Raw genomic sequence first — 18,556 nt, forward strand, 5'->3', positions numbered from 1 at the left:
CAGCAAGAACCAAGGAGACCCCAATACCAGGATAATAGGCGACCGAACCAAAACCAAGAAGGATCACCCCAAAATGGAAGCTCAAGACAATCACAGCAAGAAAACTTCGCCCACTTGGAATACTATCCGGAGACATACCACGAGCAACAAGGCCATCCTCAATACCAAGAATGGGATCACCGATATCCATACGAGGAGGAATGCTTCGAAGACGATGGCGACTATTACGATCAAGCAAGATACTCTGGCGACATGTATCAAGAATGGCCATCCACCCAACAGCCAAAAAACTAATGGGGCGGATCGCTGAGAGCGGTCGATCCATAGCCCCTCAACACACCAAAACCGTTCGCTGGAGCCCTGAACATTACAATAAGCACCAATCACAAAGAATCCATCAACAAGACCTCTATACCTTTGATCCATACAACGAAGATGATGCATACGCATATGAGCCACCATATTGCGTTCCACAAGAAGACGACCTCTACGATAATGTAATGCATCAGGATCCTTATTATCACAACGACAACGATTACGACATAATTACCCAGCCAAATTACATGCTACTTGATCCCGAGGAAAACCCAATGGATTCGTACAATGATGATCACGACTTATACGCATCCGGATATAAAACGAGATCGAATGGCGAACAAAGAGATCGTACGCGTTGGGACCCAAAATCACATCGAGCAATGAAACCATCAAGGCCTGCAAGAAGGAATATCACGTTTGCCGATGATGAAGAATACATCGAACCACCACAAAGCCAACAAAGTCAGGGCATACAAGCTGTCAATACGCCCACGCAAGTCGAATCGTCAACCGTACAACAAGCTGGACCATCAAACATACAGCAATCAGTACCAGTTCAGTCAACAAGTCCACAACGACCAGCTCCAAATCAATCAACACAGCACTCTACACCTACCAACCAACAATCGGCATCAACAAGACGCACCATTCCAGAAGTACGATCAACAAGCACGGTACCAAGGAGAACGACACAAGTGGAAACAAGAGACACAGAAATGTCCGAAGCCACCCCCACAACAAGAGTTACCCAAGCAACGCAAGCAGGAGTCAGCCACACGAAACCTAAAAAGAAACGGGTCCCACGTGAAAAACCCATTATCGATTATGATGTTGTCGACGATGTCATGAGTCGAGTAGCAAACATCACCATACAAGACCTCGTAAAATTGGTACCTGCTATCAGACGACAACTACATGGAGCCACGTCTATCCGAAGGAAGAAGCCAAAGCCTAAAGACGATAAAGCGACAACACCACCTACCCAAAACCTGACACTGATTGATGGCCAAAAGCGGACATTTGAATCAACGGCAGCTTATGCAACGTTCTACGTTTGCGGAGTCCCTGTACGTGCATTAATCGACACCGGCGCATCCATGACCTGCATATCAAGAACATTTGCAGACGACATCGGATTGAAAATCAATGCTCCTTCTAGTGCTAGATTTACATTAGGAAATGCCACACAACAAGCATCATTAGGAATTATCTTTGATGTACCTTTACGACCTGGGAATAAAATCACTACACCCATAAATGTTGAAGTACTTGGCAGATGCCCTGTACCACTCATTGTTGGCAACAATTGGTTTACTCGCGCACATGCAATAATCAATTTTGCTCAAAAGACTCTCTCGTTACGTGTGGCAAAAGTGCAAGTTAGCATTCCTATTTCGTATGTAAAAGAAATCATCAAGGCGCAGCAAGACCGGTTTAGCAAGCAACCATACCCTGGAGGTACCCCTGGAATCCTTTACAGCAGCGACAATGGATCCGAAACATCATCTGAAGACTATCCCTCAAGTGATTCATCAAGCGATTCAGATGATTCTTCAAGCACTACAACAGATGGCGACACACAAAACGAAAGCTCGGATAGCATTTATTTTCTCGAACAAGATCCAGAAGAGAAGCCTGAAGTAGAAGCAGAAGCTTTTATTGAAGATGACACTATCTTCTACGGTCTATACGCACCATACGACATCCGAGTCCCACCTGGCGAAACAGAAATTATTATTGGCAACCTACCAATGGAAGCATCAGAAGACATGATATTCGAATCACCTGGTGTACCATACGTTACCATTGATCGGCGCATATCCGGAAACCCCATATCAAACGGCGATACACGATTCACAATCTTCATCGAAAATAATCGAACGGAGGACCTCATCATCTATTATGGAGAACCCATTGGCGACTACGTACCTGATCGAATACCAAATGACGACGTTGAAAGTGCTATAGGATATGAATTCGCACCTCCTGCACAATCCACATTGATCACAACGACACGAGACGAACATTCACAAGAGCTATTCCCAATGACAACGGCGGCTTCAACAAACGACACCCACGTAATGAGAGGAAAATACAATCCACAAGCCCAAACCTATGAGGTCATATCGCACGCCAACATCACTATACCTCCAAGAGATCAAGTACACATATACGGCGAAATGGAAGCACCTGTCCACTTTCATTTGAGATTCAAACCTGAAGAGGGAATGCGACCAGAGCATTTCCACCACCACTATTTTGGACGAGACATCGAACCTGGTGAAACGGAATTCAAGATCACCATTGTCAATGAATTGAATGCTCCATTGATCATTCCGCACCCAAGCTTTATCGGGACTTACCATTTCATTCGAGATGACGACAATCAAGAAGAATTACAAACGCCAAAATCGAAGACTCAGCAGCTACCGGACGAATATCGAGATCGATTCAAACCACCCGACATTGACGATCCTGAAATCAAAGACGATCTATACAAGCTTCTTGGTGAATATCAAGACATCTTTGATTGGGATGGACAAAACCTTGGACGTACCCATCTCATGCACCACAAAATCGAAACCGAAGATGTACAACCCATTCGAGCACGACCATATCGATTAGCACCAGTTGAAGCAGACGCATTGAAACAAGAACTTGACAAGCTTTGCAAATTGCGTGTAATACGACCATCAACATCACCATGGGCATCACCAGTCATCTTAGTCAAGAAAAAGAACGGCGATTATCGATTAGTCATTGATTATCGAAAACTTAATACGGTGACCAAAAAAGACTCTTACCCTTTACCACGTATCGATGACCTGTTGGACGCACTCGGCAACGCAAAGATATTTTCAGCACTCGACTTACGATCCGGATTCAACCAAGTGCCACTACACCCTGACTCCATTGAGAAAACAGCCTTTGTTTGTAAAGAAGGCGTGTATGAGAACCTCGTATTACCACAAGGATGTGCCAACTCACCTCGAGTATTCCAACGACTTGTGGACATTTGTTTGCGACCTCTTATCAACAAGTGTGTTGTGGCATATGTCGACGACATCAACATCTATTCAAAGACACCAAAGGAGCACATCAATCATTTGCGACAAACATTTGATTGCATACGCATGGCGAATTTTACCTTGAATCCCGACAAGTGCATATTTTTCAAGAAGAGTCTACAATTTCTTGGATTCATCATCACAGCTGACGGCGTTGGGGCTGATGAAGAAAAGATTAGCAAGATAAAAGACTTTCCACGACCCAAGACCGTGACCCAATTGAGAAGTTTTCTTGGCCTTTGCTCATTCTACCGAAAGCACGTACCCAACTTTGCCCGCATTGCAAGACCATTACATAGCTTGACCAAGAAAGAAGACACACCATGGACACCTAAGGCGACTGAAGCCTTTGAACGATTAAAGACGGCCCTCACAACACCACCCATATTGGCGCGACCTGATTTTGACAAACCTTTCATATTGGCAACCGATGCATCACGCGAAGGACTAGGCGCTGTCCTATCACAACTTGGCGATGATAACAAGGAACGACCCATACTGTATCTCTCTCGAGGATTGAACAAGGCTGAGTCCAACTACGGCATATCAAAGTTAGAATGTCTTGCTGCTGTATGGGCTATCAGACAACTACGGCCATACTTACTTGGAAAGAAGTTCAAGCTCATCACCGATCACTCTGCCTTGCGAGGACTATTGAATCAACCGAATCCTACCGGCATACTTGCAAGATGGATAGCATTCCTTAGCGAATTCGAATTCGAGACACAATATCGACCTGGACGTGTCCATAACAACGCTGACTTTTTGTCACGTCTCGGCTATTGAAATCACCATCACGATAACGGCATTGTTGAACTGAACAGCATTGCGACGGCATTGGAAAGAAAAAAGACATAATGGAAAAACAGCGTATACAAAAAAAAGGAAGACCTGAAAAAGAAAGGAAAACAAAGAGAAGCCACGTAAAAGAAAAAGAGCATCATTTATTTGTTACACCCACCATCATCCGCATTACGATACACCATCACCCACCAATGGACGACAACCTATACAACGGCATTAAACATTACTTGGAGACACTCGAATACCCACCGAATACCACAACAGCATCAAAGAAGACGATTACAAGTCAAAGTCGACTTTACTTCGTGAAAGGCGAACAACTCTATCGGCGAGGACCACAAACGCGATTAGTTGTCACCAAAGATCAAGTCAATAGCATCATTTGGAGCGAACATCAACATCCTTTGGCGGGACATTACAAATTCAAGAACACCCTGGATCGTATACGACGGCGTTACTATTGGCCAAGAATGGGAAACGACATCAAGCAATACATACAACAATGCGATCGGTGCCAAAAACAAGGAAATCGAATGTTACAAGAGCAACTACACCCAATACCTGTATCGGAGAAGCCCTTTCAAGAAATCAGCATGGACATCAAGCATGTACCCATATCTCGAGCAGGACACAAATACGTTATTGCGGCGATTTGTCTCTTCACTAAATTCTTTGAGGCTAAAGCACTCAAATACATCACGGCGACTGAAGTTTCATACTTCCTTTATTCAAGAATCATTTGCCAACATTCGACTCCCAAATACATCATAACTGACAACGGCAAAAGCTTCGTAAACGAAATATTTGCTACCGTTTGTCAACAATACTCGATCACACACAAATTGGCGTCAACCTATCACCCGGAGACCAATGCAAACATCGAACGATGGAATCGAACTTTCGGGCAAATCCTACGTACCCTACCGGAAGAAGAAAAGCGAGATTGGCATCTCTATTTGCCTGCAATCGTCTATGCAAGCAGGACCACAAGACACAAATCAACAAAACACACCCCATTCTTCCTCACTTATGGTCGAGACCCCCATTCACCTTTGGACCGACATTTGGAGGATCACGATGACGATGATGATGAAGATTTAGATGAGGATGAAAATCAAGATGAAACAGAAAAAGAAATAGAAAAAGAAGCAGAAAAAGAAGAAAAGCAAATAAAAGAGATCATAGCACATTTCAAATGCCACATAGAGCAAATCAAACAAATCAGAGCACAAGCATTAGAGGCTATTTGCAAGTCTCAGGAGACCCAAAAAAGACGTTTCGAGAAGAAAATCTTATCCACCAAAAGAGAGCTTAAACCCCCATTCAACATTGGCGACCACGTGCTTGTATACAATTCAAGCTTGGATTCCAAGCTTTCGAAGCTTTGGCAGCAATGGGATGGACCATACATCATACACAAGGTCAAACGGCGAGGCACATACATTCTCAAGACGCTCAACGGCGACACACTACCAGGACCAGTACATGGCAATCGCATGAAGATATATCGATTACCGCACACGGAATGCAGGACAATGCAGCATCATGCATCCATCTTTCCTGAAACACAAGATAATGCAAATCAAATCACCAGCAGCTCATCTGATGACAATGATCATTCCAATGACGAAACAACAACCGATACCAGTGATACGGATGGCTACTCCACACCACCAGGTCTTACACGACTGCGGCCCATCATTGAGATCCCTACCTTACCATCCTCATTACAACAACAAATACAACAACAAATACAGCAAAGATCACGCTGAGACATCTACAATCTGCCATACGAAAACAACGATTGAGGGAATACAGACCAGCGAGACGACGTATAAAAGCGAGACTTCAATCATACAAAGTCAATCCACGTCCATCAAAGCAATCCAAACATCAAAGCAAACCCAAATTATCAAAGCAAATCCAAACTATCAAAGCAAAATCAAATCTGAAACCAAGGACGAGATCAAATCAAAAGCAATCAAACCCACACTCGCATCAACAAACACTCGACATGGCGACCTCCAATGCCACACCTGCAGATAATCAACCAAACTACAACGTACCATCGGAATATCATTTGACGATATCACCACTATCAAGTCCGGTGAGGGAATCTCTACAAGCTGCGGCCGATCACTTTAACACACCAAGGGGAGAAACACTTCACGCACTACCCCCTTTGATACCACATCTATTACAAACCATACCGGAGAATCAAATTGTGCATCGACCATCAAACTTCCATGAGGCATTACAAGCACTTACAAATGCTGCAGACGATCCAGAATGGCGACGTCATTTACAAAGGATCATTTCTGGAAACGCTCAACTACCAGAATCACCGAATACCGATCAAGAAACGTTGTACGAATACGATGACGATGAGGACATGCCCGACGCATCCACTATATCAGGTTCATCTCAAGAAAGGGTAGCTACATCTTTTCATCATGAAGACGTTTATGTTGCGAGCCCACAAAGATCGTATCTTCAACAACCCAACGATATGGATGACTATAGCACACAACCCAATGTTGTGGATGACCAAGGTGTACCACCACGCTATGCAACTGAAGGCCCCTTTGAAGTTGCAAACCATATCATGATGCTTGCCCCCAACGATGTACAACGATTACGATGCCTCCATCGACGAATCATGCAAAATCGAGAAGCTATGCTCGAAATGCATTTAGCAAACGACCTCATTACTGGCGAAATTGGATCCATATTACGAGACTCTGCTGTACATCCATCATATCATCAAGACCACGACCACTCTCTTCAAGAAGAATGGCGATTGTACGCATATCGACTCATGACTGGTGAACATGCTGCGCCTACTTTTATCCCATTGTACCCCATACACCCAATGCATACCACCGGTGTACGCATGCAGATCTGAAACAACCCCCATTCAATACAACTCTCTGCCATAGCGCTATTATCCTTCTGAAAAGAAAATGTATACACGTATCCCAATTATACAATATCCATTAGCTTCACAAAGAATGAAAGAAAAAAAAAACACACTACTATTCATTATCCTTTGATGTATCATTATCATAAAAAGAAAAATATATATAAAGAGAAAGAAATACTATCTCAATCTCCATCACCTCATCAGCATCATCACCATGTCATCCTCCTCCTCTTCTTCTACTACCTCATCATCGGCTGATTCTAACAGCATCAACGACGAACTCAATGACGCCAACGAATTCAATGACAACAATGAGCTCAGGTGCGACGCTACTGGCGAGCCCGCTAAAACCAGCCCATGGGGAGATGGTCCATTTCAACCAAAGGAAATACCGGGCCTGCCTGGTTACTATGTATACACCAGGGCGGATTTTAACTATTGGATGGAAGTTCATCACCATCTAACCTGTATCCACAAATCAAGAATCTTCAAATACTACAAGTTGGTGTCCCGAGAACAAGATCAAATCAACGTTCTGTACGCTTTGCAAGGCGATACGCAAGAAGAATTAGTGAGACGCGCTGTCTCCGAAAACCTACACATGATGTTGCAGTTTTACGATCCACGAGAACCCATTGCGGTGTGGCCCATGCGCGGTGACCGTTACAATCAATAAAATGTTGGCTAAGTAGTCGACTCCATAACCCCTCCTATAAAAAAAATTGTAAAAGACAAAAGACACAAAAAAAAAAGTGATGTATACGTTATCTTCCCCGTCTCTCCCCCATCTCTTCAACTGCCAATAAGGCCCCTTTTACAATAAAGAGGATCTTGTATCCTTTTGTTACCTCTATAAAGTGAAGTTGCTTATCATTGATGTGTATCACATCTTGACGACTTGTTAATGTCGAGACGACATTTCGCGAGCCGCCGGGAGGTGTAAGGTATCAAAAGTACCGGTGATAAGATTGCTATTAGTCTGTTGTCAACGCGCGAGTCAATAAGGCTTTGAGACAATCTTGTATACTTTGACCCATCAATCAATGCTGTTTTCGCATACAAAGTTACCGCAGCAACCACTATATCTTGGCAACCGCTATATCATAGCAACCATGTTGTCATGGCAACCACCTTACCGCAGCAACCTGTCAATCTATTTTCGGAACAATGGAAATCTCGGTGTCCTTTCCACACTTCTTCCATCCTCAAGCAATCATTCATGCACGACCACGTGCTGCTGTCATCTTTGACACCTTTCCATCATATCATCTTCTTACACTTTTCCCAATACACCCTTAGAATAGAAACACCCTTGAACCAATTGTATCTCTCCACTTTGTATCATTGTTAGATTAGAAGCTTCCCCACATTGTTGTATCTCCCACCATTGTATCCATTTTTAACCCTGCACCAATGATGTGCAATGTCTATTTCATTATTTCCTTTTTGCTTTTTCATGCAACAGCTGTGTCAATATCCATTGTGCATTACTGCGGCAATCACATGAAGGATCAAGCATGCGTTGTTTCCATGCGAACGTTCTAAGGATTAGACGTCAAAAGATATATAAACTCCCAGAATGAAATGAATAAACCAGCAGCTTAGCTCACAATTTATCTTAACTGAATCTCTGTTACGAGCCCTCGCAAGCCAAAAAGCGCTGCCAGAGGCACATTATCTTTGAATCTTCAATCTGAATCTTACTTGTGCCTACATCGGCCCTCTCATCACCCAACAAACTTGGTGATCCAATCATCTTTACATCACTTCTAGCCAACCTCGGCACCTTTGACTTTTTGCTTTCCCAACCTTTTCACCCCTTTCTCGATTACAACATCTTCCCTTTGCCCAACTCGGCTACAAACTACACACTCCACCTTTCTCTCTCCCACTTTCCCTTCATCTTCTTTGATACTTTTAGACAAAGTATCTGGTGCTCACTATCCAATCTCCTTGTAACCACGTTATACACGCATTGAGATTACCCAATAAACCATCCAAATCAAACCCTGCTCTTATAAGTGGTGCTCAATCTAAAGTCCACTCACAAAACCCAACTTTCAAATCCCTATACAAAACCTTGCCCTTACAGCAGTATACAAAGCGTGGGTGAAAACCAATCGCCATGCTTGGTATGGTAATCCATCTGGTGTGCGAGATGCAGCATGTTGAAGGTCTTCAAGTGTACATACGCGTACCAAATGAGCTTGATCTGAATCATCCAAAACGAAGGTGTGAGGTTGATTGTGCAATTAATGTTGCCATGGCTGAAGCTGATGTTGGCTCGGATGAATACAAATGTTGATAAAAAACACTGTACAGCTGAATGCAATTTGATGAAACCCCTTAAGTAGATCCATGGTGGAGAAAACGGAAGAGCTAGAAAGCCGCTCCAACAGATCTTGAATGTTGGGTAGTGGCCAAGGATCTCTAACCGTAACCTTATTCAAATCTTGGAACTGTGTAACGAAACGTCTTCCTCCATCCTTTTTGGCAACGTAGCGACATGGGTAACTCTACCCACTATTGCGAGAATTGAAGCGTGCATGCATAGCAGGGACGAGTGTCCCATTAGAGACCATTGTTTCAAGCTCCTCCTTAAGACTTGCCAATTCCGAATGAGGCATATGAGGATAAGGACTTCGATAGATTGGACTTGCATCTCCCGTGTCAATGTGAATTGTCACCAGATCCGTTTGCGTAAAGTCGGCATACGAGCTGCCAAAACACCCTCTATGCTTCATAAGAACCGGTAACAAAGCATTCTTATCTCGCGGCTGCAAATCTTGACGCGGCTGTACATCATCCAACAATGCCTCAAAGTCGTCTTGTTGCTCCTTGTTGATCACAAGATGGGAGGTTGGTTCTTCAACATCATCGCATCTCACGGCTATATCCTCAACGTTTTCCAAATGTGACGTTTTGCTGAATGGTGCTTGAAACGTGATCCATGGGTCGACCCAAGACACGCTGATATCAGTATCATTGCCGAGTATTTACACACGCTACGCTGCCATCCGACATCTGCATCTTCGTCTTCTTCAACGACTTCAACGATTTTGAATGCATTGCGAGGCCTCATAACCAATTCATCTTGAGGTATCATCGTGTATTGCACATTCAGGGGCATAGTGCCTTGAGGAGACAAAACGTACCAAAAATGATGTCCCCAATCGGTGCCAATTGTCAATTGGGCAAAAGCTTCTCTTCCTACAACAAAGTTGTAGCTGGCCACATCCAAATACAATGTCCTGACATCAACCGATTTGGATGGCCCCACTGAAATCGTGACTGGAGACTTGGCATGTGAAGCTTGTTTTTCTCATCAATCACCGAAAACGAGAGACGTAGAACCAGGACTCAGCTCGAGTTCCAAAGCATCAGCTAATCCCTTGCTGATAATGCATGGTACGCATCCACCGTCAAGTATCATATTGACCATATTCACGTTCACGCAACCAATGGCTCTTGGGTCACTTTCACCCTGTCATAATTGTATAGCAGCATCGTGTCCTTCCACCTGCAGCATGGGTGTTGCAGTGCTTCTGAGAAATCATCCCAAGTAGAGTAAGTTTGATAAAGGACCCATGTCACCAATTCAGAAGATAAATAGACAGGGCACCTTACAAGGCGTTCCTTATTACTCGAGTCATTCATCTCAGCGATTTGATCATAAATACGGGTCCATGTCGTGAGATCATCCCCCTTTTCGTACTTGGGAGGCTTAATGGAAGGCATTGTTGCTGTTGTTGATCCGATGGATGGCGATCGGATGTACTTTGGAAACATCAAGTGTGGTTGTACATAGTCTCCAGCTGCTGTGGCTAATCTCCGGATCGCCTTTCCAGTAGTAGGCACCAAAAACTGGCGCATAAATGTTGAGAAGATAAAAAGTCATCAAAGGCGTTGTCAATGTGTTGAACGTGTACAAGTTGAAAGCGTGTTGTAAAATCAATAGGTATCTCATTCATGTGCAAGGATGATGACAAGAGAGCGATGCGACAATGGGGCGTCCAAAATAGTTGATGTACACAGAATTGTTGGTATAAATGTGCTGCATATTGATCGGCTTCCCCCCATTTCGGCTAAACGATGATAGATGGTGGCCGCCAAAATACGTTGTTGTTGGTCTGAAAATTCCTCCTGTTCAATGAGATCCATGCAGCCTTCCGACATTGGCAAGCGTCAATACCATGCTTTACAACTTCACAGCTTTGGCGGCTTGCAAGATGGCATTCGGCACCGCTGATTCAATGGCTCCATCCCACACAGCCATGACAGCGTTATCAATCATCTCTTCTACACCACCTTGGTATTCCATATCCACATCAGAATCGGTATCCATGGATTCCTCAATATCTTGGGTCGATTCCGGATCATCCTCATGGTGCTCAAATTCATCATCAGCTTCGATCTTGTCGTCTAATGAATAAAATCCAAGATGATTAGCTGCTTCATACCAGCATCCGATCGTTGTAGCTTGCCCCGATCGGCCCTCATCATACCATTCCACACGCCAATGCCTCCTTTAACGATGCATGCGTCTATGTAAGTTCGTAAGATGCCTTGATTACACATAACATCTACACCCATTTGCCATTTTGCTTACCTTTTGTGTAGTCAAGGTGAGTGCAGATGATGAATCACGCACCAATGGCCAAAAGCAGGTGTTTCAAAGATACTGTAACCACGATACGGATGCTGATAATCAATTCTTGGGGACGTGTTGAATGATGAACGTCGACAAGGATTAAAAGTAAAGAGTCAGGGAGAGTCACCAGCCATTTAAGAGAGTGCAATGCAGGTATATCGGGACATAAAGGGAGCTTGTTTCCTTGTTGACTTTGGCCCCAGGACATCTTGGTGGAAGCGTAACATGTCACGATATGCAAGGACCATTACTGATATGGATGACCCATAATGTCTTCAATGTATACTACCATAAGACCTTTATTAGTATTTGGGGAAAAAGTCAATTGAAATGAAGACCTACCATGTGCATCCAGCCAAGCAGTATATTTCCATGACCCGATACAATGAATGCAATCGCTTGCTTGGTTATCATGTGGGACCTTTGAGCAAGATCAAACTCATCTCCGCCGTGCGTTGGATCGTTACAACTTGCATGGCATGCTATGCTTGATGCCATCCCATCCATCCATAAGGCCAAGTATAATAAATCCAATCATATTGGTTCAAGATGGTCCTGTTTCAATCTATTCATTATCACTCAATGATCCATTCCCATCCTTTGGATATCGTTATGCTTTATACATACCATCTCTAGAAGTTGCCATGCCGCTTCATGACCCCATCTTGCTGCAGTATCACGTGATTAGGTCGCTGCATAAAGGCTGCTAATGTTCATTGTAAGAAGCTCGTCGAGATAGAGTGCAAAACGTGTTCCTTTGCTGCATACTTTTCAGGTGGTTTTGCGTATCACATCAGCAAAGTGCCCGTTGTCCTTGTTGAACAGAATCTCTTTACACATTTCTCCCAAAGGTTGCCATTGTCGCCATTGCTGAACCAGGAAAGCTGTAACAGACATGCATATGAGTATACACAACGAAGAAAGGCAAGTTGGCTTTTACACGCTAATAACACGCTACTCACCTTTATACACGCTCTTTTTCACACATCGCTTGCTAATGAGGGCTTCCATGTCGAACCACCATTGCGGCGTTAGGTCTGAATGGGCAAGAAGCAGCAAGAAGAAGACGAGTACACACCCACACGCACACAAGTAAATTAGCCTCTGCCCTTCACACATACATACAATAAACAACACCATCATCCATAACACTTTTATAAACGTATCTTTTATTATCATCATATGACAAGAGGCGGGGGTTGAGGGGGGAAGTGAGGCTATTGCTGCGGTATGGCTATAATACAACTACACCTAATAACACCACGTTGCCACTACCACACCCATACCCTTTGTTAGCAAACCATATAAAGATAGTTTAGACATACTTGTTTACCCATTCCAACTGCAATTGAGAAGGATCATGACATTGGATTAGTCAAATGGGGTGAAATGGGGTGACGTCCTCTTGGTAATAAATTGCCCGTTTCCAGCGCAACGAATTTCTTCCTCTTTCTTCCCAACTTTTTTTACTCGCGTCATGTCCTACTTCTGGCTCTTTGCTACTGTCGCTGCTTTCGCCTCTGGCCCTCTGTGCCCATTTGTCCTGCTCTTTGCCTGCATATTGCAGTTGCTTATTTCCTTCCCCGTTCTCTTCGCCTCGTTGTTTTGCCTCTTCATGTTTTTCGTCTTCTTCAATGATCCCCTTGTTGCCTTTTGGCATTCTCTTGTCGACGTTTGGGTGTGGTGTTCGTCTGACTGGGATCCACGTACTTTGCAAGCAATGCGTGACAATGAAGAAGCAACGAAGTTTGTGAAGGAGGCTCGAGCTTACTGGAAGGTTGTTGATCTTGCTGGTGCTCCCTTGTACGATGTTGCTGCTGTTGACGGTTCTGCTGTTGGTGTTTCTGCTGCTTCTGCTGGTGCTGTTGTCGATGGTGTTCTTGTTTCTTCTGCTGGTGCTGTTGTTTCGTCTTCTGCTGTTGGTGCTGTTTCTTCTCGTTCTGGTGCTGTTCCTTCTTCTGCTTTTGCTGGTCCTGTTTCTTCTTCTGCTTTTGCTGGTGCTGTTTCTTCTTCTCGTTCTGGTGCTGTTGCCTCTTCTTCTCGTTCTGGTGTGGTTGTCTCTTCTTTTGGTGGTGTTGTTTCTGCTTCGGATGACGTTGGCTCTCTTCGTGGTGTTGCTCAGGACGTTGACCCTGTTGCTGCTGCTGTTGATGGTGTTGCTCCTTTTGAGGATGCAATTGACGAGCTTTGTAAGTATTTACCTATGCATTTAGTTCCTTAATTATACAAGTTTCTAACAATACCCCTTATGTAGGTGACCTCTTTGCTCATTTGAGCGCCAACGATCCGTTTGATGAGGATGTGCACATGGCACAGCCTCCTGACCGACGATATGAAGAGCCAATTGCTGCTGTGGAAATCGGTAAGTAGAGCTTTCATCTCTTGGATTGTCACAGCAATGAGTTTTAATGACGTTATATGATAATTTCTAGATGACGACATGATTTCCTATATGTCTGCCAATTTGGCTACCTCTCCTTTCCTTCACAACGATGACAATCCTATTCTCATCGGTAAGTGCGCATTTTGAAGAGCTTATAAATAGACATGCTTATCTAATACATCCCTGTTACTTAGATATGCCTTCTCCTACCATCACCTCACGTCCCGCAACACCTCCTCCATCGCCTCCACCATCGCCTATGCCAATTCCTATGGAGGAAGACTTTACGCTCCTTTCACCTGTCATCAATGCCGCCAATACCACCACTAATACCGACACGGCCACTACACCTCTTCTTTCCGCTACTATGACCACCTCTATGCCTGCCACTACCGCTACCATCACTAATACCGCCATCGACACTGATACCACCATCACCACTAATGCCGCCATCACCACTACAACTACTCCTACATCCACTATGACCACTTGTATGCCTGCCACCGATACCCACCTTGTTATTCCTCAAGATACCCAACCACCTACACCGCACCCTATTACTACTACTCCTACTACTGTTACTCCTACTACTGTTACTCCTACTACAACCACCGCCACCATTAATTCCGTTACTCCTGCTCCAATTTCCGATGCCACTACTATCACCAACACTCGCAACACCACACCCTCATCATCACCACGTCCGCAACCACGTGGTCATCAAGACCAAAGCCACCAAGAGCAGCAACAGGCATGGGCTGAATTTGCTGCTTGGCTTGAAGAAGCCACGGAGGACTTGGACTATGATCCGGAGAAAGAGGAGGATGATGATGACGATGACGATGACGATGATGATGATGATGGTGACGATGTCGATGATGGTGGCGATTACGATAGTTATGACGATGGTGATGAAGATGACTATGACGATGAAGATGACTACGACGATGGTTATGGCTATGTCCTTGATGACCACGATGACGAAGACCAGTATGTCTACGAGGAATACGAAGCTTTCTAGTTGTTGGTAAGCTGCTAACCTTTTATGGGTTTCAATGATGCTCACATTGTTTTAGATTTCAAGGTGGTTTGGTGTCGTTTGTTTCGGTGGTGCTTCGTTTTGGTGTGGGCTTAGTTCCACAGAGCTTCTTCAAGAGGGGCGATCGTCTTTGGGTCTCTCTTTTCGGAGGCGTTTCGTTTATGGATGGGATACCCTGCAGTCCAGATTCAAGGCGTGGATGATTCTCAGGTACGTTCAGCTTCATGTGTGTTGAGTGAAAGGGTTGGCATGTAGGTCTCGCGGTGGGAGGATCTGGAGGGTCATCGATGACGTTACCTTGGGTGCTGTAAGAGCCAACGAGAAGTCCAATTGGTATCCATGATCCAGTTTGCTATGTGCAAGTCCTTGCATTCCTACGTCCTCTCATGGTCTGTTTGCTACGTTACCCACTGAGGTACTTGTTTTGGTCTTGAAAGGGTAAGTCCAAACAGTGATATTGTTTTATGATCCATTTACTTACTAATATCCTTTTATGTCGTGGGGGCCATCATGGTTATTGATACTGTGGTGTGTCCCTACATAGTGACACCGCCTTTACATGTTGGATGATCATGTTTAGGCACAAGCGGTAATCATCTATGAAGTGGGTATCTGGCAAACGAACATCAAGACATGGTGGGCAAGGCATCATAGCCTGGTGATAGGAGAAGATTGGACGTCGTTGGATCCGGCGCTCTTGGTGCAGAGGATAAGACTTTGAAGGATCCGTGGGTGGGAAAGAGGCCTCATGTCGATTCCTTTCACTCTCCACATGGGGTTGGATGTGCCTGGGATGACATGCCACGTCCTTGTTTCTGGTTCTGTAGGGTATCCCTGTGAACAGGTTATGGTCATGTGTAATGGTATGTATTGAAGCAAAACTGGGTATGTGTTTTGAAGATGCTAATGGATGTCTCTCTTCACAATAGGCCTTGGGCCCTTTTGGGGCGATTGGTGCCAGGAGCGGCTGCGGTCGCGGAGGACAGGAGTTCTCTTTTCTTTTTATTGGTGTCGCTACCGATCCGGATCTTGGGCATATGGCGGATACCAATGGGCGCACGCAAGGGTTCTCTTTTCGTTTTCTCGATGGTGCAATGATACGGAGCCATCGTTGTCATGGCAACAAAGAGCAAGAGTTCTCTTTTCTTTTTACTGGTGCCATTACCAAGCTGAACACATGGGTCGTCATGGTGACAAGATTCAAGCTTTTACTTCTATTTATTGGCATCGTTACACATCGCGTGGCGTATTGCATGGCTCCAATGAAGAAGGCGACTCTTTCCAAGAATACTGGATCGGTGCTATTACCAGTTTGCACACATTTATCGTCATGGCTACAAGGCACACAACATTGCATTTCATCCTATTCGCGCTATTACCTATTTTGGCACATTCATCGTCATGGCGACAGAGCAAAGGAGTTCCTTTTCATTCTACTGGCATGGTTACCAATTTGAACACATTTATCACCAAGGCGACAAGGCACAAGGAATTGCTTTTCATTTTATTGGCAAGACACATTCATCGCCATGGCTACCGAGAAGACAAGCCCTTTTCCCTTCTATTGGCGGCATTACCTATGAGGGTTATTTATCATCATTGGTCAAGGCACAGCGGGGTCTCTTTCAATTGACTTGGTGGTGTCACTGAATTTGGGCATCTATTGTCATGGCAACAAGGCAGAAGGGCGTCTTTCTCTTTTATTCGATGAGGCGATTCGTTGCGATGCTGCTATTCTCTTGGTCCGCGTGAATACGATCCTGCCTATTTCAATTGTTGGTGCTCCTCTCGCTGATACGATACATGGCTATGGGGACAAGATGCAACTGAACACGTTTTCCTTTTATTGACATCATGGTGGCAGCAGCAACACAATCATACGGCGACAACCCAAATGAGGTTCATATCGTTCATTTGGCACAATGCTACAACGCAATTAGGAGTTGGCCTATTGTACTCTATATCCGACAAAGAATGACACGGATGGCAACGCAATGGCGTTGAGGAAGGCATTGACTTGGATCACGTCACAATTGTTATCGCTGCAATTGCAAAGATTCATACCTATGGCATCAAGAATGGATTATCACAAGGGACGTTTGGACACTGGAGGCGTTTATTTTACTTGGATTGATTGGCAACACACAACTATGACAATGGCTTTATCGCACTTGGCAGAACCAAGGCAACTGCAGGCGTCTCGTTATGTTGGCGTGGCATCCCATTAGCGGCATGTGCATCAAAATGATCTTTCGAGAAGGCTTTTCTGGAACAATTCGGCATCAACAAGATATTCCAATTCAACGACGTGAAGGAACGAATCACTATTGGCATTTTCAGAAGTCGTTATTGGCGGTGATCACGATTTCACAGCACACATGTGGCAGCAGATGTCGAGGACCTCTCATCTCTTGAAAGCAATCCATGCTATGGATTGCTTTCAAATGGGGAACAAATTGGAACCAATGCACGTGCTATGGCTTTATATTGGATCTTTCCATCATCTACACTCTATGGGATCAGGAAGGCTATGAATTCATATACGCATGAATCGTATGGCGTCCCAAGAGCATTCACAATATCAACCACAATTGCTATCATCATTCAAGTCTCGATCATTTTCAAACTTTACATCAATCCAAAGATGCCTGGTGGTCTGTGGACCTTTTCCAATCCTGGAGGTTCATGCATGGTTATGAACAACATTATGAAGACCGAACATGACATTGCCAAATTACCATGGTCGACATTGCAACAAAAGTCAAGAACAAACCAAGCAAGGATCGACCATTCAAAACGTACGTATATGGTTCCAAAGCCTACCTATAACCATGACGCTTACCATATCATTACATAGATGCAATCATGGAATGTCTGTATCATATCACAGCGGTTCTGGCGATCGATTCTGGATTTCCTATGCTCAGCAATTGCAAGATTCCACATATATATGAAGACAAATCAATCTATGGCTCTCTCTATCTCTCTCTCGTACGCGCATACACGTTCATCAATCATTTCAATCAAGCGCTCAATCAATCACAAACACAAAACATCAAAGTAAGTATCATTCGGTGAATTGGTTGACATACAAGATCCATGTATTGGCAATGGTGTTATAGAACAAACATGCCGAGAAACAAACGTCAATGGCATCAAGACCGGTCTGGAGGATATGTATCGCTTTGTCGTTCAGGGTCACAGGGCACCGTGCGTCCATCGATTAAGAGTCGCCTGGCCGTTGGGTGCCGTGCTGAATCTGCTCAACAATCTCGACCATCACTCAAATAAGGATTGGCATTCAATATCATCAAACTCAAGAGAGCCTGAAAGAAAAGTACGTATATGGTTGGCATCATCCAGGATGAAT

The 18,556-nt window shown here is 44.3% G+C and overlaps 6 protein-coding genes across 6 annotated transcripts; 4 read left to right on the forward strand and 2 right to left on the reverse strand.

The window, feature by feature from the left end:
• Nucleotides 1-4,381: 4,381 nt before the first annotated feature.
• O0I10_012456 (uncharacterized protein) lies at nt 4,382-5,962 on the forward strand (the record flags this gene model as incomplete). The annotated part of the gene is made up of 1 exon (XM_058492357.1): nt 4,382-5,962. The coding sequence occupies one exon, from the start codon at nt 4,382-4,384 to the stop codon at nt 5,960-5,962; it is 1,581 nt and encodes a 526-aa protein (XP_058336880.1).
• Nucleotides 5,963-6,204: 242 nt separating this feature from the next.
• On the forward strand, nt 6,205-7,095 carry O0I10_012457 (uncharacterized protein; the record flags this gene model as incomplete). The annotated part of the gene is made up of 1 exon (XM_058492358.1): nt 6,205-7,095. One exon carries the CDS (start codon nt 6,205-6,207, stop codon nt 7,093-7,095), a length of 891 nt encoding a protein of 296 aa, XP_058336881.1.
• A 232-nt stretch (nt 7,096-7,327) lies between these two features.
• Nucleotides 7,328-7,789, forward strand: O0I10_012458 (uncharacterized protein; the record flags this gene model as incomplete). The annotated part of the gene is made up of 1 exon (XM_058492359.1): nt 7,328-7,789. One exon carries the CDS (start codon nt 7,328-7,330, stop codon nt 7,787-7,789), a length of 462 nt encoding a protein of 153 aa, XP_058336882.1.
• A 1,840-nt stretch (nt 7,790-9,629) lies between these two features.
• On the reverse strand, nt 9,630-10,986 carry O0I10_012459 (uncharacterized protein; the record flags this gene model as incomplete). The annotated part of the gene is made up of 4 exons (XM_058492360.1): nt 9,630-10,048; nt 10,114-10,404; nt 10,468-10,597; nt 10,741-10,986. 4 exons carry the CDS (start codon nt 10,984-10,986, stop codon nt 9,630-9,632), a joined length of 1,086 nt encoding a protein of 361 aa, XP_058336883.1.
• Nucleotides 10,987-11,311: 325 nt separating this feature from the next.
• Nucleotides 11,312-12,410, reverse strand: O0I10_012460 (uncharacterized protein; the record flags this gene model as incomplete). Its single annotated transcript, XM_058492361.1, has 2 exons — nt 11,312-11,535; nt 12,392-12,410. 2 exons carry the CDS (start codon nt 12,408-12,410, stop codon nt 11,312-11,314), a joined length of 243 nt encoding a protein of 80 aa, XP_058336884.1.
• An 831-nt stretch (nt 12,411-13,241) lies between these two features.
• O0I10_012461 (uncharacterized protein) lies at nt 13,242-15,168 on the forward strand (the record flags this gene model as incomplete). The annotated part of the gene is made up of 4 exons (XM_058492362.1): nt 13,242-13,953; nt 14,019-14,126; nt 14,197-14,277; nt 14,342-15,168. The coding sequence occupies 4 exons, from the start codon at nt 13,242-13,244 to the stop codon at nt 15,166-15,168; spliced, it is 1,728 nt and encodes a 575-aa protein (XP_058336885.1).
• Nucleotides 15,169-18,556: the final 3,388 nt, after the last annotated feature.

The sequence above is a fragment of the Lichtheimia ornata genome (assembly GCF_029851405.1).
Source record: "Lichtheimia ornata isolate CBS 291.66 chromosome Unknown scaffold00128, whole genome shotgun sequence".
NCBI lineage: Eukaryota > Fungi > Mucoromycota > Mucoromycetes > Mucorales > Lichtheimiaceae > Lichtheimia > Lichtheimia ornata.